Source organism: Pogonomyrmex barbatus, unplaced genomic scaffold, assembly GCF_055798465.1.
Source record: "Pogonomyrmex barbatus isolate J1 unplaced genomic scaffold, ASM5579846v1 scaffold8, whole genome shotgun sequence".
In the NCBI taxonomy this organism is placed as follows: Eukaryota; Metazoa; Arthropoda; class Insecta; order Hymenoptera; family Formicidae; genus Pogonomyrmex; species Pogonomyrmex barbatus.
This window is the reverse complement of record NW_028297182.1, coordinates 898,937-926,889: the sequence shown is the minus strand read 5'-3', so window position 1 is coordinate 926,889 and position 27,953 is coordinate 898,937. Positions and strand designations below refer to the sequence as shown.

At 33.8% G+C, this 27,953-nt stretch overlaps 4 protein-coding genes across 6 annotated transcripts in view; 2 read left to right on the top strand and 2 right to left on the bottom strand.

Annotated features, from left to right (window-relative positions):
* Nucleotides 1–138: 138 nt before the first annotated feature.
* On the top strand, nt 139–3,868 carry mts (protein phosphatase 2 catalytic subunit mts). The gene is made up of 6 exons (XM_011636464.3): nt 139–488; nt 2,003–2,212; nt 2,431–2,694; nt 2,775–2,947; nt 3,095–3,202; nt 3,469–3,868. Exons 1-6 carry the CDS (start codon nt 387–389, stop codon nt 3,539–3,541), a joined length of 930 nt encoding a protein of 309 aa, XP_011634766.2. The 5' UTR covers nt 139–386; the 3' UTR covers nt 3,542–3,868.
* A 3,113-nt stretch (nt 3,869–6,981) lies between these two features.
* LOC105425621 (mitochondrial coenzyme A transporter SLC25A16) lies at nt 6,982–10,565 on the bottom strand. 3 transcript variants are annotated; one of them, XM_089083681.1, is made up of 8 exons: nt 10,439–10,565; nt 9,159–9,251; nt 8,912–9,045; nt 8,498–8,683; nt 8,373–8,444; nt 7,980–8,136; nt 7,508–7,649; nt 6,982–7,272 (listed from the first exon to the last, which is right to left on the bottom strand). In XM_089083681.1, exons 2-8 carry the CDS (start codon nt 9,238–9,240, stop codon nt 7,098–7,100), a joined length of 948 nt encoding a protein of 315 aa, XP_088939807.1. In that variant the 5' UTR covers nt 9,241–9,251; nt 10,439–10,565; the 3' UTR covers nt 6,982–7,097. The 3 variants fall into 3 exon arrangements, with proteins under 3 accessions (XP_088939807.1, XP_088939805.1, XP_011634767.2); XM_089083679.1 differs by having other exon boundaries at nt 10,226–10,540; XM_011636465.3 differs by lacking the exon at nt 8,373–8,444 and having other exon boundaries at nt 10,226–10,539.
* Nucleotides 10,566–11,908: 1,343 nt separating this feature from the next.
* Nucleotides 11,909–13,910, top strand: LOC105425623 (KIF-binding protein-like). The gene is made up of 2 exons (XM_011636467.3): nt 11,909–12,183; nt 12,269–13,910. Exons 1-2 carry the CDS (start codon nt 11,994–11,996, stop codon nt 13,774–13,776), a joined length of 1,698 nt encoding a protein of 565 aa, XP_011634769.2. The 5' UTR covers nt 11,909–11,993; the 3' UTR covers nt 13,777–13,910.
* A 1,720-nt stretch (nt 13,911–15,630) lies between these two features.
* The window catches only part of ptc (protein patched), a 39,821-nt gene continuing 27,498 nt past the window's right edge, over nt 15,631–27,953 (bottom strand). The window contains exons 5-12 of the mRNA XM_011636499.3: nt 25,884–25,981; nt 25,375–25,588; nt 21,350–21,757; nt 20,573–21,211; nt 19,085–20,284; nt 18,305–18,793; nt 18,059–18,182; nt 15,631–17,611 (exon numbers count right to left, since the gene is read on the bottom strand). Coding sequence (XP_011634801.3) covers nt 17,472–17,611; nt 18,059–18,182; nt 18,305–18,793; nt 19,085–20,284; nt 20,573–21,211; nt 21,350–21,757; nt 25,375–25,588; nt 25,884–25,981 — 3,312 coding nt within the window. The 3' untranslated portion in view covers nt 15,631–17,471. The remainder of the gene's footprint in view (nt 17,612–18,058; nt 18,183–18,304; nt 18,794–19,084; nt 20,285–20,572; nt 21,212–21,349; nt 21,758–25,374; nt 25,589–25,883; nt 25,982–27,953) is intronic.

Sequence of the window (27,953 nt, the reverse complement as noted above, 5' to 3'; positions counted from 1 at the left end):
TGGAATCTTTGTCACGAAACTGACGATGGCAGCACGATTCGTATCCGTCCAATCATGCGACCTCGACGGTCGCAGTGGCGATTGGTCGACGCGCGCGCACAAATCGCAAGCGCCCCCATGCGCGGAGCATACAACGTGACGTCACCGCGCTGGCGCTCGCGTTCGGCCATTTTGTGTGTGAATGAGCGCTCTCCGCTTTCACGGAGTATTTGTGTTGCGGGCTCGCGGCCAGTGGCGGAGATAAAGTCGGATGATTTAGTTTCGCGTTAGAGGGACACGCTTGCGGCGACGGATTACATGCGCTAGATAGGGGTGCGATCGACCGCCCGCTCGTCCGCCCGCCCGGCCGCGTTTAATTTCGTGCAGAACCGTGGAACAGGTACGCGATGGAGGAGAAGGCGTCACTCAAGGAACTTGACCAGTGGATAGAACAATTAAACGACTGCAAACAACTGACAGAAAGCCAAGTGAAAACTCTCTGCGATAAGGTACGCGATCGCCACATACGTTGAGCAACGACTACGCCCCGTTTCCCCCGAGCCTCCGCGAGAACCTCCGCGTTACCGCGTTACGGTAACGCGTCTCGCGCCTCGCGTTTAATTATTCGCGCACGGCTGTCGCGTGCCGCATTCGAAGGGACAGGCTCGTACACGCCGACTTCCGCTACCTCGCATCGTTAAACATGGCCCGACGATGTGTCATGGATAATCCCCCCCCGTGGCTTTTCGCTGCGTTCACGAAGATTTCCGGATGCTGCGGGTAACCTCGGGATTTTCCATCCTATCCTCGTCGATCCCGTTCTGTCCTGTCCTGTCCTGTCCTGACTTCTGTCTCGACGGTCTCGAATGTAAACGCAACGAACGCAATCTTATGTTTATGAGGTCGCCGTTCGACAGTGACGAAATTTGCGGTTCCTAATCGATCATCCTGCCCTCCGTGCCGTTTTGAACCTGTTAACGTAGTTCTGCAACAGGTGCACACTCCGTTATCGTGCTGTAATTAATTTACACAGATGCACCTCTACAAACATAGTTTGTAGTTTTAGGATTTGTTTAAGAGACGATAATCTTATCATTTTGTGATAATGATAGGAACGGATTTATTGTACAGCTAACAATAGTATCACCTATTATTTATCGCTATCTCCTGGTTTGATAAGAGAATTTAATGATGAGCAAAATTATATTGGTTGTCTATGAATCATGTAGTTGTTTATGGAGTACTGAAGTACTTTATCATTCTGTTTGAATTAATGTAGTATAATCAAGAATTGTTTTAATTGACCAACATATTATTTGAATACTCAGTAAACTGAGATGAAATGTTAATATTAAAATATTGAAAGAGATATTTTTACATATCACTTATTTCAATCAGTGACTAATTTTAATTTCTGTTTAATTTACTCTTTATCTTACTCTAATTCTTAACTGAAAAACAAAAAGTAAGTTATATCAAGATTAAAATTTATACTAGTAAAAATGGATAGTACAAAATTATTCTAGGAATATTTCATTTGATTACTGTTTGAAGCTTGTTTCAGTTTTTAATTCTCAATAGTAGACACTCAGCTTTGAATGAATCTGTATTTAGATGTTTGAAGATGGTATTATAGCAATAATGCAGCACCATGTTGTATCTATAAGTTATGCCAATTGGCCAACGTATCTGATTTTCTAAATGTATGCAAATAATTATATTTGTTAATTGGCAAAGGAAATCCATTTATTAAGAGGAATTTCCATCTAAATATTAGAATTTCTATGATATTATAAAGATTATAATCTGAAAAATTTTACCAGTGTGATATCTTATCATGTTAATATAAATCTTTGTACATTATTTTGCCTATAAAATTTTTAATTAAAATACAAAAAATCTAAGTTATATGTTAAATTATATGATGTTATTTGTTATATATTAATCTATTCTTTCATTTGTAATGTTTTTGATAATAGCATTCATATCGGCAACAGTATCTCATAATTTTTAAAACTTTTAGGCAAAAGAAATTTTAGCTAAGGAATCAAATGTACAAGAAGTAAAATGTCCTGTAACAGTATGCGGAGATGTACATGGGCAGTTTCACGACCTGATGGAGTTGTTCAGAATAGGTGGCAAATCACCTGATACAAACTACCTTTTTATGGGTGACTATGTTGATCGTGGTTATTATTCGGTCGAGACTGTCACTTTGCTTGTAGCTCTTAAGGTAATACATAATTTTATTATATCATAGTTATCTCTTAGTAATAATTTGTATGTGCATGTGTATGTATATATATATATATATATATATATATATATATATAAAATAATTCTCTAATATATCATTTATATGTATATCATTTTTTCTTTGGATGATTAAGAAAAAATATGTATTTAGTTTATTTTTCTTCTTTCCTTCCTGTTTGTTTTGTATACTTAAAGGTGAGATATCGAGAAAGAATAACTATTCTGCGAGGTAACCATGAATCGAGGCAAATTACGCAAGTGTACGGATTTTATGACGAATGCTTACGTAAATATGGGAATGCCAATGTATGGAAATTCTTTACGGACTTATTTGATTATTTACCATTAACAGCGTTGGTCGATGGCCAAATATTTTGTTTGCATGGTGGTCTATCGCCGTCGATTGACACTTTAGATCACATACGTGCTCTAGATCGTCTTCAGGAAGTGCCACATGAAGTTAGTATTTACATTTACAACTCTCATGAAATCTATAATACTGAAATTTAATTACTATTATTATTTGTTATTTAACATAGGGTCCCATGTGCGATTTGCTATGGTCAGATCCAGACGATAGAGGAGGATGGGGTATTTCACCTCGCGGGGCAGGATACACTTTTGGTCAAGATATTTCAGAAACATTTAACCACTCCAATGGACTAACACTCGTATCACGAGCTCATCAGTTAGTTATGGAGGGATATAATTGGTACGAGTATTTTAATATTTGGTTTTTAAGTGTTTTCTTTTACTATGTATTTACTATGTATATTACTATGTATATGAATATAGCTCAGTCCAGGATATTTTAATAAGCTGATAAATATATATTATTTATATTGTGCTATTGTTACAGGTGTCATGATCGCAATGTTGTGACTATATTCTCAGCACCTAATTACTGTTATCGTTGCGGAAATCAAGCTGCAATCATGGAACTGGATGATGCTTTAAAATATTCATTGTGAGTATGACTTTAGTACATTTAATATATTGTAACATAACATGTTACAATCATGTTTACAATTTGTTGTATTAATCAATTAAATACATATTAAGTTCATGTTATGTTTAAATTTTCTTAAATAATTAATAAATTAAATTTTTCAAATAAATCTTTTAAATAATTCGTGTTTATATTATATTTCTTTTATTATTAAAAGATTTTAGATCAAAGATGTTAAAAAAAAATGAACACGTTTGATCTTGATATTTTTTTCTTTTTTATAGCCTACAATTTGATCCAGCACCAAGACGTGGAGAACCACATGTTACCAGGCGAACGCCAGACTACTTCCTCTAAGGGATTAGACTTCAGGGCTAAGTGTCAAGGTAGGGGAATAAAAATGCGATCCTGACTTTATAGTGACGCCAGACAACATAACTTACGATAGAACATCGCTAAATAAGTGTGAAGCTCCGACATGTCTTCACACATACCACATATAGCCCCAAGTATTATATCATGGCTCACTTTGTGGTGTCTCATTGAGAGATAGAATAGATTACACGCACGTTTTGTGCGTGCCTTACATGATACATGTAGACACAACATTACTTGTACACTGAAAAGGAAAAAAATAATACAATAATGTACACACGTATCGATTAAATTCACTTGTAGCATTGAGTTTTACAACTTTTATTATATCCGCTTGTATTTTTATTATAAAAAAAACTGAATATATAATAATGCACACGTCTGCGCGTAATAGATAGAAAGATATTGGAAAAATGGTATTATTTTGTAATCTTGAATGAGAATATTAAAACTTGCCAAGAAAAATTTATAAAGCCAACATCGTGTGTATTGTGAACGTGACTGTGCGTCTTAAATGAAGTTGATTGTCATGCAAGATTCCAAGAAAATATACCAAGATGGTCATAATTTATATTTAAGAGAGTGTCACGTTATTATTAGTGTGAATGGAGCATGAAATGTTCCACTTGAAGGAAATACAAGGTGAGTTGATGCAACAGTAAATTGGCATGCGTAAATTGTGCCATATGAAGAGCCAATAAATATAATTTTCAGGTAAAAATATTAAAGATTTAATTTGATACGACATTACACATACGAATTCATCAGAATCATGATGAACAATTTATTTTGTTAGAGTAGCCATTTCTGCACAGTATTTATTATTTTTAAGCAAATGAGGTAAACATTTTTATCCATATAATATAGAAAAGGCGAATGTAAATCTTGTTCTCGTTGATGTAGCTTTCTATTACTCCATAACATTATTTTTGCGAAATAATACGCGTTTATACAATAAAAAGGATTGATGAGAATAATATCTACATCCGCACTTCACATTTTTTCCCCTTATTTAGGCAAAATGATTATATTTAATACTGTATATAAAATTTAGTTGATTTGATTTATTTTTCTATCAGTTATATATTTTTATATCATAAATTTAACTTGTGTGTGTAATCATAAACTGCAATATAAAATTGAATTATATATTGTACTAGTTGATAACTAATAATTAAAAAAAGATATGACACTTTTGCATCAATTCTATCTGCCTTCTAAAGTGAAACACATACTTTATGCCGAATGAATCTACGCATTCATAATGGTTGAATTAAACAAAAATTGATTGCTTGTAAACCTACCGACGACATTTTTACTAATTAATAGATATAAAATGATGCTTCTGGTAAATAAACATGTGTAATGCAAATCAAAGCAACCCATTATCAAATTTCATATTCGTTCAATGCAGGAGCAGTTTGTGTACAATGAGCAGCTAAAAGAGACAAAGAGCCGAACACACGAAAATGTATTTATAAGAATAATCATTGCAATTCGAATATAATGCGTAATGAAGCAATTACAATAGCGAGACGACGGAGGACGACAAGGCGAACGTGAAATGTGTGTTAGATGCACATTATAGCAATTAACTAAGACTGTAAATCCATATACAGCACAGGATGCAACGCGGAGTTAACGCGACCTTTCTGCACAATGCAGGCTGAGCATTTTTTTCTTCTGTTTTTTTTTCCGTTTTCTATCGTACAATAATACGTATATACATAATATTCTCTAGACTACAATAATAAGAATAAATTTTCCTATAGAACAAAAATGCACTTGTAGTATTATATATAATGCGGCGGAATTTAATTAAAGGTACGGCAAAGGGATAATAGGTACCAGCAACTATTATAGCTAATTTTATATCTGCTCTATTTATTGCCCTCTCACTGCATACCGATTTTCATACAACGGACGAAATTAATATAAAACACTACTAAATGCGCTGTTTCGGTTGAAACATGCATAGTAATATCTATACATGAATATTATATTTTAATTTTATATTGGCGTGAAAAATACATGGAAACTATCATACAGGGTACTCCATTTTAATAAAGATAAATGTCTAAAAAAAAGAATGGATTTACACAAATTTAATGTTATATAAAAATTGTTTAGCTTTGAATATTTTATGATTAGCAAAACTATTTTTCCTAAATGAGATCGTATTTAAAATTCAAAGAGATTGTCTTCTCTTTCTTTCTTTTTTTTTTTAAATTTTTATATATTTTTTTAAATCAATTTTAATTCTTATAATTTTGCATGTAAAAATATTAGGATTAGCGAAAAGAATGCTTTATAAGTTATTTCATATTTTATTGTGATATGTTCCAATACAAAAAATAAGTTTTTTAGTATAAGTTTTATATAAAATTATTTATGTAAATCCATCTATTTTTGAAATTCTTGTTTTCATTAAAATTGAATGCCTTGTATATTTAGAGATCTATTTACACATTGAATATTCTTTTGTTTATCCAAATTTCGTAAATACTTTTATTGTATAAATTAAATACATCATTAATATCCATATACAATAATCTTAGCTATTTGAGCGCGAGAGAGAAAGAGAGAAAGAGAAATTAGTTTCATTTTAGATTTAACTCTATAAAAATTTATATGATTAATTCGAATATTACAATATGTGTGGAGCAAACTTTGTATATCCTAATAAACTAAATTTTTTGTGATAGCTTTTATAATTTTTTAACTTATCTGGATCAATATTTAAATCGATTAATTCGATTTATACACATGATAAATATAGAATTTGGACATTACAAGTATGCAATACTCTTTAAAACTTTAAATGCAAGCTTTATTTGGATATTTTAATTTAACTTGCATAATCTGGCATCAGATAAATCCACATTTGCGAAAACGAAAGAAAAATGCCATGAACATATTATATAATGTCATCTTATTATAAGGAATTAGAGAAATAAAGGGATATTATTATCACATTTAGATAGGATTTTGCTTACAGTCTACATATTCACAACATGTTTCATAAAGAATATAACATTTAATGTATAAAATTCATTCCCTATGCATGTTTTTAAATAATTAAAATTAATTTGAGATATTAGTTTTGTATATATTAAAAAAATCATATACTTTGTTAGTTTATTATTTAGTACTTGTATTTACGTTACATGGTGAAAAAGATGAATAATATGTATAAAGATAAAAAGCTCAGCATATTTCTAAGTTATATGTACAAATAAATATTCTAAAATAATATATACAAAATTTTTGTTTTTTCTCAAAATATATAATTTTGTCAATTTATATAATGTATACATACATATTAAAGTAATAATTTATCTAATTTTATTTCTTTAATATTAGTAAAGATTGTTATATATTCAAATATCTACTAAAATATTTAAAATATTTAAATTATATGATTTGCAGTTTATTTCATCTTATTTTATTTTATAATAAATATGAATACAATATAAAAAACTTAATATCATAAAATATTTTTTCTAATCCAATCTAAATAAATTCAATTATATATAATTTATAGTCTCATTCCAGTGTCTAAATGAAGCATTTGCTTCATTATTTCGTACATTGCAAAACCAACTGCCATAAAAGGAACTGCTCGCAAGAAATTGATACTCATTCCACGATATAAACCTTTCACAATGCCATTTTCGATGTATATTATCCTAAGAGTGGACAACATTCCTGACCTAAAAAAATAATTTTATGTATGAATTGGTATATCTCAATATACCTATAAATAAATAAATTTACACTAAATAAAAACCTCTATAAATAAATTTAAATTTATTTACTCACAAATAAATAATTAACTATTCATCTTTTTTCATTTATGGATTAATAAAAAAAAACTGGATATAACTCTCTCATAAAAATATTTCAAGATGTTAATATTTTGGTACATTATTGAATTATACTACTTACGCATATTTATGTGTAGCTGGATTCATCATAGCCAATTGCATACGTCTCTTTGTAACATCTAATGGATAAGAAAAGGTATGCGCTACAGCACCGGCAGCTCCTCCGCATAAAAGTTTTGCTGGTATATTCAATGTAAGACCGCCTATAATAAAGAAGATATATGTCGTACGATATTCAACACCTATTGTCCATTGTTAATAATGATTTGTTTCTGTACTATTAACACTTTCAAATATTAATAATCTTTTTAAGTCAAATATGTCTAGACAAATATAAAATTTTGCTTTTTTTAGTTTATCAAAAATATTGATTTATAACTCATTATTCTCATTATTTTCATATTTATGAAAATAGTAAAAAAATCTGCAATGATTATTGGTGTTACTAAAGAGAAAAAAATGAAGAATATATTGCAATGGTCCTACTATAGTTTTCCTATCATTTTATTGAAAGTTATATACTTTTTGCGTACCGGTATTCGTTTTGTGCTCGGAACAAAGATGATGTGGAGCGTATTTCATGCTTAAATATTTCAGCTTTTCGAAGGTATAGAAGGAAAATCCCGCGTATGGTACCATACCCAACATATTAGGCCAGAAACCTCTGTACAATGCTCGAAGACCGCCTTCCTGTAATATTTAATAACTATTTCTTTATTTAAATTTTAATAACAAAATCTTAATTTGACAAAAGAGAGAGAAACAAATTGAGAAACTAATAATTTTTAATAAAATTTAAATTATAGTATATAAAAATCTGTATACAGTATATAAATTATAGAATATAAAGTCTGTATTATCAAATATATCTATTTAGATATTTTTAATATAAATTAAAAGACTGATTTCGTTCCTTCAAAATTTACCTTCACAGTTTCAGTCCGCAAGCTGAAGTTATCAAGAGCCGCTAATGTCGCGGTCCAGAGGCACAAATAGATCTTTTTATAGATTTAACGCATCTCTTGACAACAGACTTCAAGAATGTATTTACCTCTTTCAGCATTTTCACAGTGGCGTGTTTGATTCCGGAATAAAGTGTATTGCTCGTAACTTGAAAGGCTAATCTTGCTCTGATAGTGTCAAGTGGATAAGTGACTGCGGCCGCTGTGACACCCGCGGCAGCTCCAGCTAAAAATCCATTTATGTGTGAATCTTGCTCGGATGATCCTCTTAAATGCTGACAGAAATTATGTAAATATTAATATATTAGTTTTTATAGCTATTTAAGAAAGTTTTTGTCAATAGAAGATTTAAAATAATTATAAATAAAATATTAATTTGAGATAATAAGATAGAATATTAAATTTAATAGAAAGCAGAGTTACATTGTATTATTTGGTATTAAATGATTATTAAATATCGTCATTAAATTCGAATAGATTATAATATTTAATATTTTCAATACTTTTTTGTACTGTTCAAATGTTGTAAATTGTATTGCTGCATACGGCACGGCTCTGATCATTTGAACGAGATTGCCTTTGTACAGTGCAAGAAAATTTTCGCGTCGAATAATTTCTCTGAATCCTGAGAAAACACCTGCAAAATTTTATACATATTATAAATTCATAATTATATATACATATATTTATATATTTATAATTTTTTATTTTTTGCATGTTATCGTTAGCAAAAAAAAATTGTATTCTTACCTAAATGTTTGTAATGCTCATGCTGCGCCTGCAATAAAATTTTTATTCTATCCAAAGGTGCCACAGTCGTTTTCGAGCACATGCCAGCAATACCTATGTATAATTTATATATATTGATGATGTAATTATAATTGCACATTTTTATAAATGTCAAATATAAATTTCAAAATAATTCTCGTGTCGATAGTAGTTTAAAGAAATCCCGAGAATATTTTGAAACAAAGATTAATGCATGGTGTAATTACATGGATTAACGAACATTATCAATCTTTTTTGCGATTCTTTTATTAAACGAAAAACATTTAAAATTGATCACATTTGCAGACAATTGCGCGTTAATATACAAAATGCATCTAAATTTAGAATTTTTAAATTATTTAACTATTTAACTATTTAATTCATATCGCGTCTAATTATTCATCATGACGTAAGTATTAAATGTTAAATAGTATCTCTACGTCATACGTATCTCGTTAACATAAAATATATTATTAATTTTTAGTTAATATATAAAAAGAAATATATAGATTAGGGGCGAAAAATTATACAATTAAAAAAAATTTTGCTGCAATATCCAGTTCTATTAATGTAGATTACTCTCGTTATACTCTTTTCTAATTCTTAAAATTAAAAAAAAAAAAGAAAAATAAATTAAATTAGATTAAAATTAATCCATACTGATAGAAATAAAAAAATGATTTTGTTAATTGAATTAAAGTTTGATCGAAATCGTCCTAAATATGTCCGATTTAAATATTTATTTTAGTTTTTAAAACAAACTAACGCGATCTAGGTATAAGAACCTGCGGTATTAGTGACATTTCTCAATCAAAAATCCCTATCAAAATCCCAAATGTCCTACTACCAGAAAGAGGTTCCTCTCTGCTACTATCTTTCCGTCAGAACGCGTGCTATCACGTTCTATCCTTAATTTACATTTGATGAGCGATAAAGATAGAATGACGCAATAGTGCGCTATTCGATCGCAGTTTTATAAAGAAGCTTTAGAAAATTATCATTGAAGAAATGAAAAAGGTAAAAGAATATATCAAGGATAACCAACTCACCGCCGGCTATGAGATTTTTTATGACGATCTCGAAATTCTCGTTTTTCTCTTTCGATCGAGTCATGGTTGCTGAATAAATGTCGGTAGATGCGATTCGTAGGTACTTGAGTCGTGTGAGAAAAATGTAAGGGAGACTGTTCACACGGCAAGAAACGTCCCGTTTACACCATGTAATTTCAGTCAGAAGTGGGAGTCGGAGGGATAGTTACTGACCTTGACCATTCACATGTAAAGAACATAGAGTTTAAATCGTATCCTGCGGCGCGCCGAGTGATAAACGTGCACGTTGCTTTGAACTCCCCTCCTTCATTTTTACAGGTGGTTGATTATGATCAGAGACGCCAACGTAATGTTGCAATAAAACTGTCATTATTCAAGTGACTTTTAAGCCTAGTCTACAATGACATAACATAAGGCTATAAGGCTATAAGGCTATAAGGCTGTAAAGCGTGATTGTAAGAACTATTTAAATAAATTATTTTTATTTCTTATGCTTAACAACCTTACGTCACAGTATAGAGCACAGTTATACTGTGACTAGCCTTATGTTATGTCATTGTAGACTAAACTTTAGTGATATACCTAATTATTTTCGTGGCGAGTATATTTTTTATTTACATGTAATAAAAATGTGAAATTTTTATTTATCAGGAATTGATTATGAGTATTAGTTTTTTTAATTTTAAGAAATATCTAAAGAATTACGCTTGTAATGTTTTTAATATATAATCTGCTTTGGGTTCCAGGTACTAGAGTCATGATTAAAATATATATATATTTATCAGAAAAGCAAGACGGTGATTGGCCACCGTGTTATTGCATTTTTTTGCGTATGTGTGCAGGGGCCATAAGATTTTACTCGACAAAAAATAATATTATATTATTAATTTCATTTAGTTTGTATAGACACACATATACACATGCGTGCGCGCGTATGTGTCCATAATAAATAAATAAATATTTAATATTTTTTATCGAGCGAATCTTATGACATCTACACACGCAAAGCAATAACACGGTGGCCAATCACTGTCTTGCTTTTCTAGTGATATTAAATATGTAACTTCCGCCGCATGTCGCCGCGCGAAAGTTAAATACAATTCAATTTTTGCTACGTGACATTTTGTGTTTTCTATGCTAAATTTCATTCATTTTAACTAAAAACAATAAATAATATTAAACAATACATATTATTATCAAATAATAATTAAAAAAAGAATAACAGCGTCCTTTAAGTTGTTACTTACCTATTATGCAATAAAGTCTAATATTTTTATTTGTGGTGTGTATTTTGTTAATAATTTTGTTAATAATTTTGTTAATAATTAACACATAACACGCAGAAGTTACAATGAGACACATGCAGAATCTGTTAAGTTTCAAGCCACTTCAAATTTACGCATGTGTATAATGCTGTTTTAATCCGTACTGTGTAAACATCAAAAAAATAATTTTTTATTGCTACGTTTCCACTCTGTCGCTTTGCGTTCTTTGTGCAGGAGCTGCTATACTTTTTTGAAAAATTTGCACTATAGCCAATGAGTGCTTTTCATTTAGTGACACAAGTCGACACAAGTATTATTTTGTCCTTGTTAATCGTTGAATGCCAAGAAAGATAGAACGATATTTGTGTCGACTTGTGTTACTAAATGGAAAACATTCATCTAGTATATTATTTGAAATAGAAAAGCATTAGAAACCCTAGATAAAAACGTTTTTCTCCCTATGCAATGGACTTTCCTATTGGATATCGGAAATGTGAACCCCCATGTTTCTAAACAACACGTGTCTATATGTATTTTTGGAAAATTCCTGCCGAAATCAAAACACATGGAATAAATTTGCAAGTCATAACACAGATTTATATCGACTTTTATTTTTACAATATCAAGTAACACATACAATGCTCGCGTTTCTTAAACGCAAGATTAAAGAAAAGCAGAAGTCCTATCAATCTGGTAAAATTATTTGTGCTAAATTTATCCAATTTATTTAAAATCGATCGTAAAGTGTCCATGTAATGACTTTTTGATTTTTACACAGAAGCTACAGAAGCAGAATCGACTAAAGGTATGACTATTAGCAAGAAATATCTAGAAGTTTTACGATCGTCATTTGAAATAAGTAATTTTCGTGGAGTCGACAACCTTTCCAAGAAGAAAAAAAAAGTGATTAAAGCATTAGAGAATAAAATGCAAAAATTACACAATGATACAGATTCAAAGAATACTAAGTTTGATGACATTATAGCTCTTGCTGTAGCTTATTATAATGTAGGTCAATTATATACTGAGTTTACAGAGAACAACAAGTTACATACTGCTATAAATACTTTTTTAACATGTTTGAGATTATTGGGAGGAAAAGAACTGGACCGTAAAGCTATATTGACATCTGTAGGTGCTTTGAATGAATTAAGTTTAGTTACACATAAATTACAGAATGTGAAAAATGCTTTTTTACACTTGAATGCAGCACTGGAATTATATATAAAATATACAAAGGATAATTATCTTGAGCCTATCAATATAGCAACTATTGTTGGTATTGAACAAAAAGTATCAGATTCCAGGATTATCTTGGACAATCTTCATATAACAACCTTACATGATATAGGAACTCATTATTATATTCATCCTAAAGATAAGCATGAATTTGTAACATATTTACATAACATATTAAAGAAGGAATTATCAACAGTACTAATTAAAGGAAAACAGATTACACAATTTGAATGTCTTGATTGGGCTTTAACTTTAGTTGATATATCTCGATATTTTGTAATAAACAATCGTTTCATTGAAGGTAGAAATCATCTTGCTACTGCAGATTATATCATATTTAGATTTTCTGAGGACGTATTAAAGTATATAAATAAAGAGAATTGTTCAGAATATCACAATGTGCGTATTAGCTATAATTATGTACGTGCTTATATTACTAAATTTTGGGGTAGTTATGGAACTTCACTTTTACGTTACTGGATAGAAAGATTTCAGAAGGAAGATAAATCTTGTAAAGTAGATGAATCAAAATCAAAACAAGAATCTGAGGAAGAATTAACACATTTGATATATTGTGAGAAAGAGTTACAACTTTTTAATCGAATTACAGAATTATGTATATTAAATTTCACTGATGCCAAATCGGTTTTTATAAAAAGTTTGAGATGTCTTGATGGAGCAAAGAGATACTTTTGTCCAGAAAGTGATATTCAAAGCTATGTATTAATATCACTTGATATTTCTAGAGCATATAAATATTTAGCTAGTTTTGAACAAGAAAGAAAGAAACAGATAAAGCTACATAAACGGCGAATAGAGAATTTAGAGGATATTTCTGAGAAATTACATTTAGCAACTGATGAGAATGGAAATTTAAACATGCAGAGACAAGTTTGGTTTGAATTGACGACTTCCTGTTCCACAGTAATGGATTTATTAGCGGAGGATACGTATGGCATTGTACCAAGTGAAGACATAAAAAAAGAATTTGAACGATATGCACAAATCAGCAGAACAAGTATTGATCTGTACGTAAATACAAGATAAATCTCTATGACGAAAAGAAAATTTAGACAATTTTTTTAGAACTTTTTACTTGTAAAGATATCAAAAATATATTTTTGTCTTTTTATTGCATAAAAATATTCTTATAATAAATGATAAATATAAATAATGAAAAAGTTGACTACTCACTTATTTGCACACAATTTATCTAGTAATAAACAATATTTGAATAAATCGTTCTTATTATATCCATAACTAGAAATATATATATATATAAAATTTCTTATTGAATTTTACACTTATTGTAGCACATGTAGTTTTATAAAAATTCAAACAATAATAATTTATGTGATATAAGATTACATATATTTATAGAAGATCATTGTACAAATCACGTGTGTAATATTACATAAATGTAAAATATAATCTTGTATAAACATACATAGCAAATAGTGAGATTTACAGATTCAGAATTATTTTTGAAAGAAATAAATATTTGAGCTAAATATTTTTATACAATTTTTTTTTCATTTATACGTATAATCATTAACACTTTCTCCCTTTAAACTGTTATAATTTAGTCTGCACTATTTATATTTTAAAGATTGCTATATGTGAAAATAGTTAATATAAAAGAATCATATATAAATACTTTGATTAATAAAATATTTAAATATAATGTGTATGAGATGAGTTTTAATTTGTTGATTGATTAATTGCATAATGCGCAAATACTATTTTTATAGAGCAAAGTTGCATTTGCGCATAATGCAATTTATTAATCGATGAATTAAAAAACTCGCCTTATTTTATTAAAAAAATGTATTAACATTCGAAATTTTATCAATTAATGTATATGTTTACCTTATTTTACGATTAAATAATTTTGCAGTTTTTGATAACATGCATTTGTGCAGATAATTGAATTTATTATATTTTCTTACTGTTTTCATCAATTGTAAATATAATTCGAATAAATTTCAGGCCAACGATGTAATTTGAAAAAAACGAAATAGAAAATTTAATAAATTTGATTTCTTTGAAACAATCAAATGTTTACCTGTGTCTATCTTTTTTTTTGGAGCAAGATATTACAACTTCTTAACACTTCATTATATAGATCGTCCGAATTTTGCTTCAAGTATCATGTATATATGTTATCGATGACATATAGTCTGGTAAGTTACTAAACATATCACATGTTGATTGGTTACAAGATAGAGAAATCTAGAAATGTTTAGAAATTTAGAAACTTTGCTATTTTATAGCCAATCTATATATTTCAAAAATTTGAATTTAACAATAAATATATTCTTTATACTCGCGCGCGCACACAAGCGATGTGTGTGTGTGTGTGTGTGTGTGTGTGTGTGCGTGCGCGCGCGCGCGCGCGCATATATTTAGCATAAAATAGTATAAAATTTTACTTTTATTCATATTATTCATATTATTCATATTATTCATATTATTACTATATTCATATTATTTTTAATAATTATTATGAAATATATTATAATTAACAATAATAATGATGATTAAACTAACAAGATGATCAATTTTAAGAATTTTGATAATTCTTATATTTAATCGGTCAATAAAATTAATCGAAAATAAAGAAAGCGACCGTAAAAATTTAAACTGAAAATTAAAGTTCTTAAAGACAATTGAGACACGTATATAAAATACTTTATATAAATACATTATATAAATATAATGAATATAAACTAATACGAAATTCTCTAAATGTTTTAGAAAATTGTTATAAACAACCAACATAAAGGAGAATTAATGGAATTTAATGTAATTTGTATATTTTTATAATCTGATTTCTACGATCTCAATTGTGCAATGACATAATTGTTGTCATTTTATTTATGATTATCGATATCATAATGGCAATCAAAATGTAGCATTTTTATTACAATGTTATTTATATTTACAAAAATGTATTATAAATCATACAATATAGCCGCTTCTACATTTGTTACATCAAAAATAATTAAATTCTTACAGTGAAATGTGCGAAATAATAAAGTCATGATACAATTTATACGTATATTAGAGGTATATTGACTATTTTTCCCATCCGAGCTTACACAAAATATACTTTATACAAAATACAAAAGTCGTCGCACAAGACGCTTTTCGTCGCTTTAAATACACACCACAAGTTTCGCACATGTATACAAAATTGACTTCGCATAAGGAATACTTTTCGCTTATATCGTACATAAATTTCACGAATTGCATCTCATGACAATGCGTACCGCAATAACTATTCGTCATTAGCGAAGGGAGAAGGGGTGTATTATATATTACAATTTTATATACACATATTAAAGAGGTATGAATATCAAAATAGGAATATATGCTCCATTAAATTAAGTACCATTATTGTCATAGGCAATGAAAATATTCTCGTATAATCAGATATAAATAATTATTTTTACAAGAGAGTCATATATTTGTGCGTGAAACTATAATAAAATATTAAGTTTGCACACACACACACACACACACACACACACACACACACACACACACACACACACACACACACACACACACACACCCGCAGAAACGCCGAGGAATACTATTAAAATAAATAATAAATAGGTCTCAGAGATTCAGCATATCGCTCTCACACATACATACATACATATTGCGCGTATGATTAATGTAGAAAAACAAAAATAAATAGTAATATCTGGAAATTTCGTCGTCTTCGTAAAATTTCACGATTACATTTGACAAACGTTGCGCCGTAATGGAAGTAAGATCTTTAACTTTCTAATTAAATAACAAATATGCATATATACATCTTAATAAATGCATTCTTCCGTTAAGTATGCATTAAATACACATTATAAATACGCTCGCCGATACAGCATTAGTGTGTTTTCCTTTAAAGGCACACTAGCATATATCATCTTTCTCTCTCTCCAAGAGAATACAAATCACACAATATGTGTGTGATCACTGATAGATAATACGTGACACATACTACCCTTGTGACCGCAAGTCTCTAATTAAATAAATTTACCTAAAGTATATTTTAGATAATATTTTTCTAAAATAGTCTAATCTGTACTGATTTAGGTTGTACGCATTATTATCCTTGGTAATACTATTACACGTTCAATATGCTGAGATATTTGAGTAAAACACCGTTTTTTATATTACTTCGATTAAAATCTTTTTTTCGATTGAAAATTAGCAATTTAATAGAGCAATTTATCTGAAATCATGCGTAATAATTTACATATTAAAATATATGCATAGAATATAATATGTCTGCCCTAATAAATCCCAATATATTAAGTAAATACAATATTGATTTTTACATAGAGCCAATCTAAATCTTGAAAAAAGTTCAAAAACAAAATATTAAACATGCAATAAAATTGTATATGATATATACAAATATTTTCGAAAATATTTGTATATATTATGAAGATGTGATTTACATTATAATACTTTTGTCTTTAAGGTTTGAGTAAGACAACCCATGTTATATTACTCATTTGAGAAAGAGAAAAAAAATGGAACTGTAAGATAAGAAGTCAAGTAAGGATGAAAAATTAAGAGAGAAAGAAAAATTAAGAAAAGAAGAAAAATTAAGAAGAAAACAAAAAGAGATAATGGAGAATCTATTAATCTATCCTAGTCAGCCTTCTGTGTTTTCCCGCTTTGCGTGGTACTTGAGCAGTAGCTGCCGGTCTCCCCGGTACTTGTCATTAATGTTTTGCGTTAGAGTCTGAATCTGGCTCAGAACTGGAACCTGAAGACTCCCCAGCATTAACGTTCGTACTGCAGCGCGAGCTCCTTCGACTATTGCTGCCCGCGTGCCGGCATTTTTCACTACGATCCATTCCACCTATAATTTCATTAAAGTGAGCATATTTTTTATCATTTTCTTCATTTGAGGAAAAGCCATATTATTCGAAATAACGAATAATATGTAAAGATTTAATAAATTTAATAAATTTTATATTTATTAAAATTTAGAAAAATGAAAGAAATATATGTTACACGTTTTTATGAATTTTTTCTGAATGCAATATTTAGCAATATAAGAATGCGGAATTTAGTAATATAATATAATTTTATTATAATTTTCAAAATAAAACATTTTTTTTAAATATTATCAAAATTAATGATTCTCTGAAAAAAAGGAAAGACGTAAAATAATTTTAAATATTTCCAGCAATATTAATCATGCGTTAGTCAGAAAGCAAAGCTACCCAATTATTTTAAACTTTCGGATAACATCGGGGAAACATTTTAGTATAAACTTTCAAAATCTATCAATAAGGATACTTACTTGTTAATGGTGTGTGAACTTCGACTTTGATGTTCGCCGTTGCAGTAACCTTAGTGGTGATGTGTGAGGTGGACGGAATCGGCGATGTTCGACTAGACCCACTCGTATCCGATCCGCTACAATTCTGTTAGTCAAAATGAAAAAAAACACGCTCGTTAGTCATGCTCAGAAAGGTGTCATCGATTCATTCGATAAAATACGTTCCCATGCTGATCTATAATCAATCGATTGCGAGTATCAACATACCTGATTGCCGCAAGTAGATGTAGTCTCCACCTTGAGTTCTGGTTGAACAATAATACAGGACTCCTGAGTACTATGCCACGAGTTAGGCTCCTCGCTAATAGTCGTGAGCGATGGCTCCGCGTGCAACCGGGCATTTTCGATTTTATGTGATCTTCTCGGTGGTGTAGGTGGTTTAGATCTTCTTACGACGGGTGACGCCGGCGGCGTCGGCGTGGATATGCGATCCGGATGATCGTTCGGAATCACTTCCGCTGATGGACCGATTAGAGATAACAGAATGGGAAAAAAGAAGATACCGTTCACAAGACTGATGCCGATCACGCAGAGCAGTACAAAGAAGAAATAATTAACTATGAAATTGAACTCCGAGAAGGCAAGCATCACGACGGCGAGCAGCGTGGTGAGCGCTCCGTGAATAACTGGAGCGTACATATGTTCTAGAGCTAAGCGCATTCTACGATCTCTGCTGCCCACACTAGTGACAAAACTCTGAAAAAAAAATTATATGTTAACGAAAATATATATAAAATTAGAGCATCTCAATAGAAAATGTCCCGGCAGAAAAACCAAAAATCAAAGGACAAATATTATTATGCAAATACATGGATAACATCTTATGCATTCAATAACGATAAATAATTAATAATTGCAAAAAATATTTTAATTTTTTTTAATCTTCAAAATAATTTTATTTTTTATATAAATTCAATATGTGCAGAACGATGAATAAAAATATTACATTAAAACGTTTGGAAAATTTTTTTTTTTTAAATTACTTACCAGGCAGATGTGCACCGTGAAGTGAACAGCTATGCCCACACTAACCACTAACAGTACGGCAGGTACTGCGCTCAATTTGATATCGAACAAGCCCATAATGCCCAGTAATTGCAAAATAACAGCGGCAAGAGAGATGCCAACCAGCAGTGCGGCCCACATATTCAACAGCAATAATCCGACTACGACAATACTGACGCCCCATGCGGCTAATAAGGCGATAATTAAGGTACTTCTCAGATCCATATATTGTTCCCAGAAGAGAAACAGTATGCCGGATGGGAAATTCGGCAAGCCGCGTTCTTCAAATCTTTTGCATAATTTTCTTACACTACCGATCAACTCCGTGATATCCTGCGTATCTGTGAGCCTGTGTAAATAAAACGGCATCTGTGCGTACGTGAGTGGCATACTCTTCGGGATTTTGAGCTCGTGATCGCTAATGTAGATCCATTGGCGCGGCTCAGGTCTCAGATTCGCCTGTGAAGCACCATAAGCAAGCGCGTCGTTGGATGCCCATGCGCTCAGGTAATTGTAGAAAGCGCGTGGATTGATAATGCCCTCCGAATCAACCAGTCGTACCTGAGTAATCAACGTCTTATCGATTGGATTATCCACATAACCGGTCTGTACGAGCAATTTGTATGCCAAAATCGCCTCATCGCTCGCATTTGGGAACCATCTCTCCTGCGTGATGCAGCCGGTTTCGTAATCCTTGTCGAATGCCGTCTGTAGGCCTTTCAACCAATCGCGAAACAGACCGAGCCAGAACTCGGGCAAACCGCCGTTGTCATTTTTGATGACATTCTTGATCCGCATGAAAGCATCATGGTACTCATACAATAGTCGTTGATTATTTGGATATTCAAAATCTCGTCCAGTGACCGCGTACATGTTATAAAAACCGAAATGTTTCGCCTGGGCGGATAGGAATGCGTGCTCGTTCGAGTTTTGCGGCACCAAATCAGTCAGATCCAATCCTTCACGTAGACGCATCGTTTCCCATACGCTCCCGGCTAATATGATAACCAGGATTATTATACCAAACACTTTGGTAGCCGGTCGGCTGATGAAAGGTGCGTAATGCCGAGCCGCAAGTTGCGTCAAAGAGAAGCTCAGACAGTCATCTTGCGAACAGCCAGTCAGCGTGTCCTCCTCGGTGCAGTGTTTATCTAACTCCGCATCGATGATGTTTCCACCTATCTGCAGCAAAGAGAGGATACTTGTAGATGATTCTGTATTCAACTGAATTTCAATTGAATGCAAATATGTAGAAAATAATTATTATTTTCATATTGCTTTAGCTCATTATAAAAGCAAATTCTTCTTGATTTTCATCGATTCATCATTTTATTATAAAAAAAACAACCGTTTATCAAAATAAATTTTTTTCAATCGTTAATAAATAAAATATTGAAATGTAATATTACGATATAAGTTTAAAGAATTCAATATATGCACTATATAAGATGCACATAAATTATTTCATACCCAGGATTCATTTTGCGTATTCTGTGGTGTTAAAATCTGTGTGCAGGTTTCTCGTCTCTCAGGTGGTATCGCCCTGGTGACTGTTTGTTTGACCGTGCCGTTTTTCGCGTACCTATTCCTTCCGAGATTCGATGACGCTGGCAGACAACAACAGAGAATGTCCTTCCTACCGGAACGTCTGCGTCGAAGATCCAAACTGACCATTGCAGGGAATATCAGTAGCATGGCAGCTAGATTGAACAGCAATAAAATACCGGCTTGAAAGCAAAACGTTCGGAGGGCCGGGATCGGGATTATCGCTGCTGCGAAAAAGGCGGAAACATTGCTGAGGCCTGTCAGTAACACCGAAAGACCGGTCCGCTTGAGAACGACTCCCGTTTGTTCGCCACTGGGTACTTCGTTTACGGATAGTTCGGCGTACGTATGCGTTAATAGAAACATGTCATGTACGCCAAGACCAAGAGCGAGAAACGGTACTATTTGCGTCGTGGTAGCATTAAACGGAATTCCCAGAAGCGCGCAGAAGCCCAGTCCCGCGGCCACTGTGGCACAAATTAGCATCACACCAGCTATTCCTACTCCAGACTGCGAACGTACCGGATCCTTCCAACGAAAGAGGGCTATACCGGCATACAGCAACTGAAAGAATAAGAACTGAATGAATAAAATAGATAAAATAAAATATATAATGCATTTAACATGAACATATATTAGCATTATCATCTCATTTCAAACAATTATACATAATTAGTCAATTATATTGGAGTTTTTTCTAACCATAAGTGCGCAACTGATTGCAATCTTCATGACGGACACTTCGCTATATTTCCCAAGAATGTCATTCATGGTTGTTGTACTGAAAGCGTAAAGATTGTATGGCGCCGACCCGTTGACCTCCACCAGCTTCTTAACTTCGTTACTGAATACTCTTTGCCAGGCCTCGAGAACCTTAGCCGCCTTTTCCTGTGACCAATCGATGTGATGGACCCTGTATGTGTTCACCAGGAAATCGTACAGCTCTCTTTCACCCATTAGCTGTACCACAGTTTGTAACGCGGCTGCGCGAGTCAAGTGACCCGTCTTGTTGTGTTTGGCGCCGCCAACCACCAGCTCCTCCGGCCAATGCATATATTTCGCCGCAAATCCATAGCAACCACCTGTTAATTCGGCTCCCACATCAGGTTCCTGTTGCAGAAAGCATTAACGTTTGAGAGACTGATAGAAAGTTGAACGAAATTATAATATTGAGATGTATATAGAGAAACAAATCAACTTCAGAAAATGATTCTCAAATTAATACACAGTCATTTTTTTTTTATAAAAATAAATCTTCACTCGGTTAAATTAGAAATAAATAAAAGTGATTTTATTTTTAACAGGCGCGACAACCAACTGCTCTACCAATTCGGCATGAATCGTTTTCTGATCGTTAATCTAATTTTAAAATACGACAATGATAATAATTAATATAAATAAAAACGATAATTAAAATTTAAATTCCCGTGATTTTTTTTTTTACAAGCGGTAGCTGTCTTGAGCGTAAGGGAGACTAGACCAGAAACGTGTTTCTTTTCCTATCTGCCACCTCAAGCCCTTCCGCAACATTTTGTTTTTCATCTATGAATTTCTCAAGCGTGACCGAAGGCAGAACCGTGTCAAGTCACGCCAGGAATTTCTACGACAAAGAATTATTACACAGAGGGTTCGAGCTACGTTCTTTCTTATAGGGTAGCCGGGGGTGTCGTGGACCCCACACCGAGTGACTTTATAGGGTCTTATAAAAGGACATACCAGCCGTGACTTTAGACGATCAAGCTGCCTTGTCCACTATATCATCGCAAGAACAGATGAGCATCCACCACAATGTGGTGGTACAAGGAATAAAACCTCAACCACGAAATTATTACTATATCCGGGCGTATCTCGAGCAAAACTTTCCTTGCCGTGTATAGAAATACGAACGAAAGACGCGCCCCTGGCTTCTTTTGAACTATGGACCCTTTCAATTTCAAGTCGATATTTTCTTTACAAAAATATCGAGGCTCGAATTATACGCGATGGAAAATGAAAAACTTTCTTTCTGAAATTCCCAAGAAATAAATAAAAAAAAAATCATATTTTTCAATTAATCTCAGGTTCGATCTTTCGTGAGATTTTGATGGAAGATAGATAAAAAATATAAAAGAGAATTCATAAAATTAAAGATTAAGAGATTTGTAGGAGATATAATCTTTATCGACTTGCTTTATGTATACTCTCTAAATCTCGTAGAGTAAAAATCAACTACTCGAACTATTCGAATTCAATATTTGCCCTTTTCTGGCTGTAGATTATTCGAATAGATTAAACATACAATATGTTCAAATCTGTTCTGAGTTTCCCTAATACGTAGGATTTTATTTCTTCATTCATTAATTAAATCCAATTGATTGAAGTTAGTATGAGTACACAGTCGTCTTAATTGAATTAGAAGCACGTCATTAAGTCATTAATTCCGCTGCATCGCGGAAGTGCACGGACGAAGTACATAGGAAAGACATACCAAATAAAGCCACGTCGTAATCGTCGGCGATTGCACGTGTGATTGAAATCGATTGAAATCGATTACCTCACACCCGGCCGGCATTATGTAATTCCGCGAAGAAGAAGCGTGTAGAATGTAGTCGAGTCGCGCTGACACGCTTTTCGCGCTTTTTACTCGTGCTCGCGACACGTTCCGCCGTGCGTCTTCCGGCGGAACGTTGATACGCGTTCGAAAGAAAAATAGCTCGACAAGTACGCTTCCATTTCTAATTCTACGTTCGCGCGTGCGCGTTAACGCTTTATCGGGCTTTCACCGATCGTGACAAATGGAAAAGTCGTCTCGTCGCATCGTCGACGAGGCAAAATCTCTTATTTCTTAGCCGAACGTTAAAATAACGTTACAATGTGTCATGTCGCAACAAGATCAACGGTGGAATCGTGCTGCGAGCTGAATTAGCAAGGGAGAAAGGCGCGCGCGCGTTGCGACGCCGAGCCGTTTGTGATCGCGAGCGCGAGCGCGGGCTCCTCGAGAGACGCGGACTCCCCGTGCATACGCGGAACACGCGATCTGCCGGTTCTTGACTTACAAACACCGTGCCGATCAACGTGCCCCGCCTGCAGCTACACACTCCGAAATATTCCGAAGCGCATGCATGCCGCGCGTCCATGCCGCGTGGCCATTAAGTGCAATTACTTTAAATACGAGAGCGCGCATATCCGTTATGAAAATAGAAATAGGTGTGCATCTGAGAGAGAAAGAACGAAAGAGAGAGAGAGAGAGAGAGAGAGAGAGAGAGAGAGAGAGAGAGAGAGAGAGAGAGTGAGAGAGGGGAGGGGATGGGGGAGGAAAGAAAAAAGAGAGATAGGGGAGGAGAGAGAGAGAGAGAGAGAGAGAGAGAGAGAGAGAGAGAGAGAGAGAGAGAGAGAGAGAGAGAGAGAGAGAGAGAGAGAGAGAGAGAGAGAGAGAGAGAGAAGGATACAATCTTCATCGTGTTAATGTACATGCGCGCGCAGCGATGCGATTCACGTTGTGCACGTGTCAGAGCATGCCGGCCGTGCGTATGTTAATGACACCGAAACGACGGGCGCGTAATGCGATGCGCGATGCGCGCGTGTGTGGGACCGCTGCTGGGCCGGGCATGCTCCGCCGGCGACCACCGGCGTAGCGCAATAATGACGCACGTCACTCGATTTTATTATTTTAATAATAGGCCGCCACGCCGTGCCGTGCCGCGCCGCGCCGCGGCCCACGCGACTCGCATACTCATCGGCCGTTTTCGCACAGGGATCGTCCTTTCATTCAGACCGAGTTCACCCCGCGTCGCTCGCCCGCTTGCATACCTATCATCCTTCCTCCTTCCTTCCTTCCTTCCTTCCTTCCGCCGATTCACCTTCTTACGTCAAACGCGACGGACACATCAATTATCGCGCATTTGTCACGAGCAGACGACGCGTCTTTTAAGGAGACAACAAGAGAATCCTTTCTCATCTTCCGAGTAAAAACCAACAGCCGGAGGAGGATCAAAGAAGGGAAACGGGGAGATCGAGATTTTTCTTTTCAATCGTCAATTTAATCGGTTCATTACCATTTGTCCAGGGAGACAAAACTCCTATTGAAAATTAAGTTGAACGACGCGTCCACGACAAATCGCAGTTATTAATGTAAAACTAGTAAATTTTAAAGCTATTCGTCACAACGAAAAGCACGCTTGACCAAAATAGGCAAACGGCGGGCAGCGTCGCTACGGAGGAAACGCAGCGATTTCGATCGCGGCATGACGCGCGGTTAAATATTCATCGCCGTCATTTCACTGGACATCAAAGCGTTCACCGATCCGCGGTGTACCTACGTGCGCACAACCGGCCAGTCGTATCCGGTAGAGAATTTCAAACGACCGCTTGTTATTCTCGACGCGAGTCGTGCGGACGAATGTCTCGCTGCTGACAGTCTTTATATTATCTTGTCGCGATGCCTTTTATACCTTTTCCTTTTTGTTCGACGCGAATTACAGGTTGTGACTATCGCGACTATTCCTATTCCCCGCTTTCGTCCCGTATTTCCGAAATCTACTTTTAGTCAGAGCACGAGTCCCCAATTATCGTGATTCTTGCGCCGCAAATTGCAAATTCCATCTAGAGATTCACTTTGATATTAAACGAGCCGGGGATATTTTTAATGCCACGCACGTATTGCGCTTTTAAAAATTTTACGAGTTTTTACGGATCGACGGTTTTAATGTCGGGCGAACGACTTATAATAACGTTGGCTCGTATCTTACCTTTTGGGATATTTTGTTAGGCGCGGTTTCCGGGCATTCGGGATCCGCTGGATTCAGACATGGCTTGCTCTGATAGCCATTCGTTATTCCGGCCCTCTTCATGTAATCCTCGAGTGTTTTAAAGGGAAACGAGATCTGCAACTTTTTTATCTCGTCCACTAACGTGGAAGGATTCAGATTCGTCCATTTGACGCGTTTGTTGCTTTGTACACCACTGTTCAATCAATCAAAAGAGAATTCTAAGTGATTTCGTCAACAATTTAATTGATTTATCATTATTTGTTCAAGCGAGCAAGATTTGTAATAAAAATCGAACAGATCAAATCTGTGATCAAGTCGCAAAATTTAATCTCGTATAAAATTAATTTATGCATTTAATATAATTAAATCACATCATATTTAAACGTTCATACTGGCATTAATATCGAAAAAATTTAAGAAGTCTGCCCAATATTTCATTTATCATCTATTATTAATAAATCGTGGAAAAAATGGTTGACAATACTTACGGTATATGAACCGGAAATTCCGGACCCAAGAGTTTGCTTCCTTCCCAGAAACAGTCGAGTGGCGTGATGATGGCGCAAGGAATAATACTATCAAAGATCTGCAAATGAAAAAAAAAGCAAACATTCATCTTCTCGTAAACGAATACGTTTTAATAAAATAATAACATTATTAATTAAAAGACATAAAATAATGTTTGGATTTCATCTTAAATTAACTTTTTTATAATGGCAAACGGTATATTTAAGGCGCGTGTTATTCAACGCTCACGCACTGTTACAATAATTTTTCTTTATCACTCATCGAATGTCAAACAAGGACAAATGACGCAAGGTTGCGAGTGGTTAAATGGAACGTATCTTCAGAATTGAAATATCAAACTTGGAGTTGCTTTCTGCAACTGTGACGTCTCGAGATGATTACAACTCGAAGGATTGTTTCCTTTACTCCGGGAAAAAAAAAAAAAAAAGAAAAGAAAAGAAAATGATGGTTTCAGCGTGAAATGGCACAAATTACACCTAATCAAACTACACGGTGCCGCATGCCGCAGCAAGACGTCGGCGTCATTATTCAACGCTAATTGCTCATTCTCTTGTCCTGAGCCCTTCACAATCTCGCCCCATACGTATGCAACCGATGCGCCGCGCACCCGTCCATTGCATACGCATAGGCGAATTTGCATCTCGAAGAGATGCATAATGCAAATCCCGCCAATGATGAAGTTATATTTCGATTTGATAGCCAGGATTAATATTGATTTAAAATAAAAATATTTCATCTAAAACAATTATTATTCCCTCTCCTATTATTATCGCGATAATATCCTATTGTTAATGACAGTAAGAAAATTCTCCAATTTTTAATCTTAACAATTGTTAACTTGTGTTTTATTTTGCAGAGAAGAGGCAAAAAGGCGGTGAAGGAAAATGCACATTCACAAAGTAAAGTGTAATTTTCTTATTAACTACTTAGAGATGTCAGGTATAAACGCGATTCAACTTAATTCATTCCGACTCCGTCGTGTATCGTTTTGATGAAAAAAAATGTAAACTGAAAGCGTCGAGTTATAAGTCGAACGAGTGTTAAGTCACGAGTGGCGTGCGCGAGAGCCTATCTTAATGCGATGCAAATTATGAGTTTGGCGAGATCGCTTTTCAAGTGTCATTCAGGAAACGCGACGTCGACAAGAGTCGGGCTGTTTAAACAGCGCTTAGATATTGTACAAGGTGTAATCTAAGATGATTTTATCCCGCCGTCGGACGCGAGGCGCGCAAGGATTACGAAAGAACGTGGTTGCGCGGACCGCCCTATTCGAGTTTCCTGGAACCCAAAGGTGGGCCCTCGTAATGGCCTAGTACCCAGAAAAACCGTGTGACGATCGTTAATGTCAGAGTTGGATATTAGTCGGATCGGATTTTGTTTACCGCTCTCTATACGGAGAAAACCTTTCTCGCTCGTCCGTTTAATTATTGCCATTGTTGATAGCAGAAACAGCAAACTGTCGAATATTTCCTCGGATCTCGGATCGATTTCTGATATCAATACCTTGCAACGCGAAAAAAAATAATTGGATCTTTTTTGATATATGGAAATATGTTAAATAATTATATAATGTTATAATGAGGAAACGAAAGACGGATAAAAATAGAAAGAGAAAGATATTCGTACGCACAAGTTTTAATGATGCATAAAAAAAGCAGTCTCTCGCACAAAACATGTTTATAATGTTGGAGATTCGTGTTACCGATAGGATTCGTGATGTGGGTTTTCCTCTTAAAATATCGACAACGACTTTGCTTTTCTAACGTAACTCATTAGTTGTATACGAAGTGATATAATGTACACGTCGCGTAGATATAGATCTTATTTCGCGAATTTTCAATTTTAAATATTTTCTATCTGACATCTCAAAAAAGGTGTCCGAAATTCCAAAAAGATCTCATAATAATTATTAATTTCAGTGTCGTTAATTTAAATAGCTCATTACGCAGACATGTGCGCGTGTCACGTGCGCGCACTGATGCCTTCGCTAGAGGTCTAATGGGACCGAGAGACGGTGCGTAAACACGTGT

Coding starts and splice junctions, on each gene's coding strand:
- mts (XM_011636464.3), top strand. CDS start 387: ATGGAGGAGAAGGCGTCACTCAAGGAACTTGACCAGTGGATAGAACAA. Junction 489..2,002: donor TGAAAACTCTCTGCGATAAG/GTACGCGATCGC, acceptor TAAAACTTTTAG/GCAAAAGAAATTTTAGCTAA. Junction 3,203..3,468: donor GATGCTTTAAAATATTCATT/GTGAGTATGACT, acceptor TCTTTTTTATAG/CCTACAATTTGATCCAGCAC.
- LOC105425621 (XM_089083679.1), bottom strand. CDS start 10,289: ATGACTCGATCGAAAGAGAAAAACGAGAATTTCGAGATCGTCATAAAA. Junction 9,046..9,158: donor TGAGCATTACAAACATTTAG/GTAAGAATACAA, acceptor AAAATTTTGCAG/GTGTTTTCTCAGGATTCAGA. Junction 7,273..7,507: donor CCAGCTACACATAAATATGC/GTAAGTAGTATA, acceptor TTATTTTTTTAG/GTCAGGAATGTTGTCCACTC.
- LOC105425623 (XM_011636467.3), top strand. CDS start 11,994: ATGTTTCTAAACAACACGTGTCTATATGTATTTTTGGAAAATTCCTGC. Junction 12,184..12,268: donor GCAGAAGTCCTATCAATCTG/GTAAAATTATTT, acceptor ATTTTTACACAG/AAGCTACAGAAGCAGAATCG.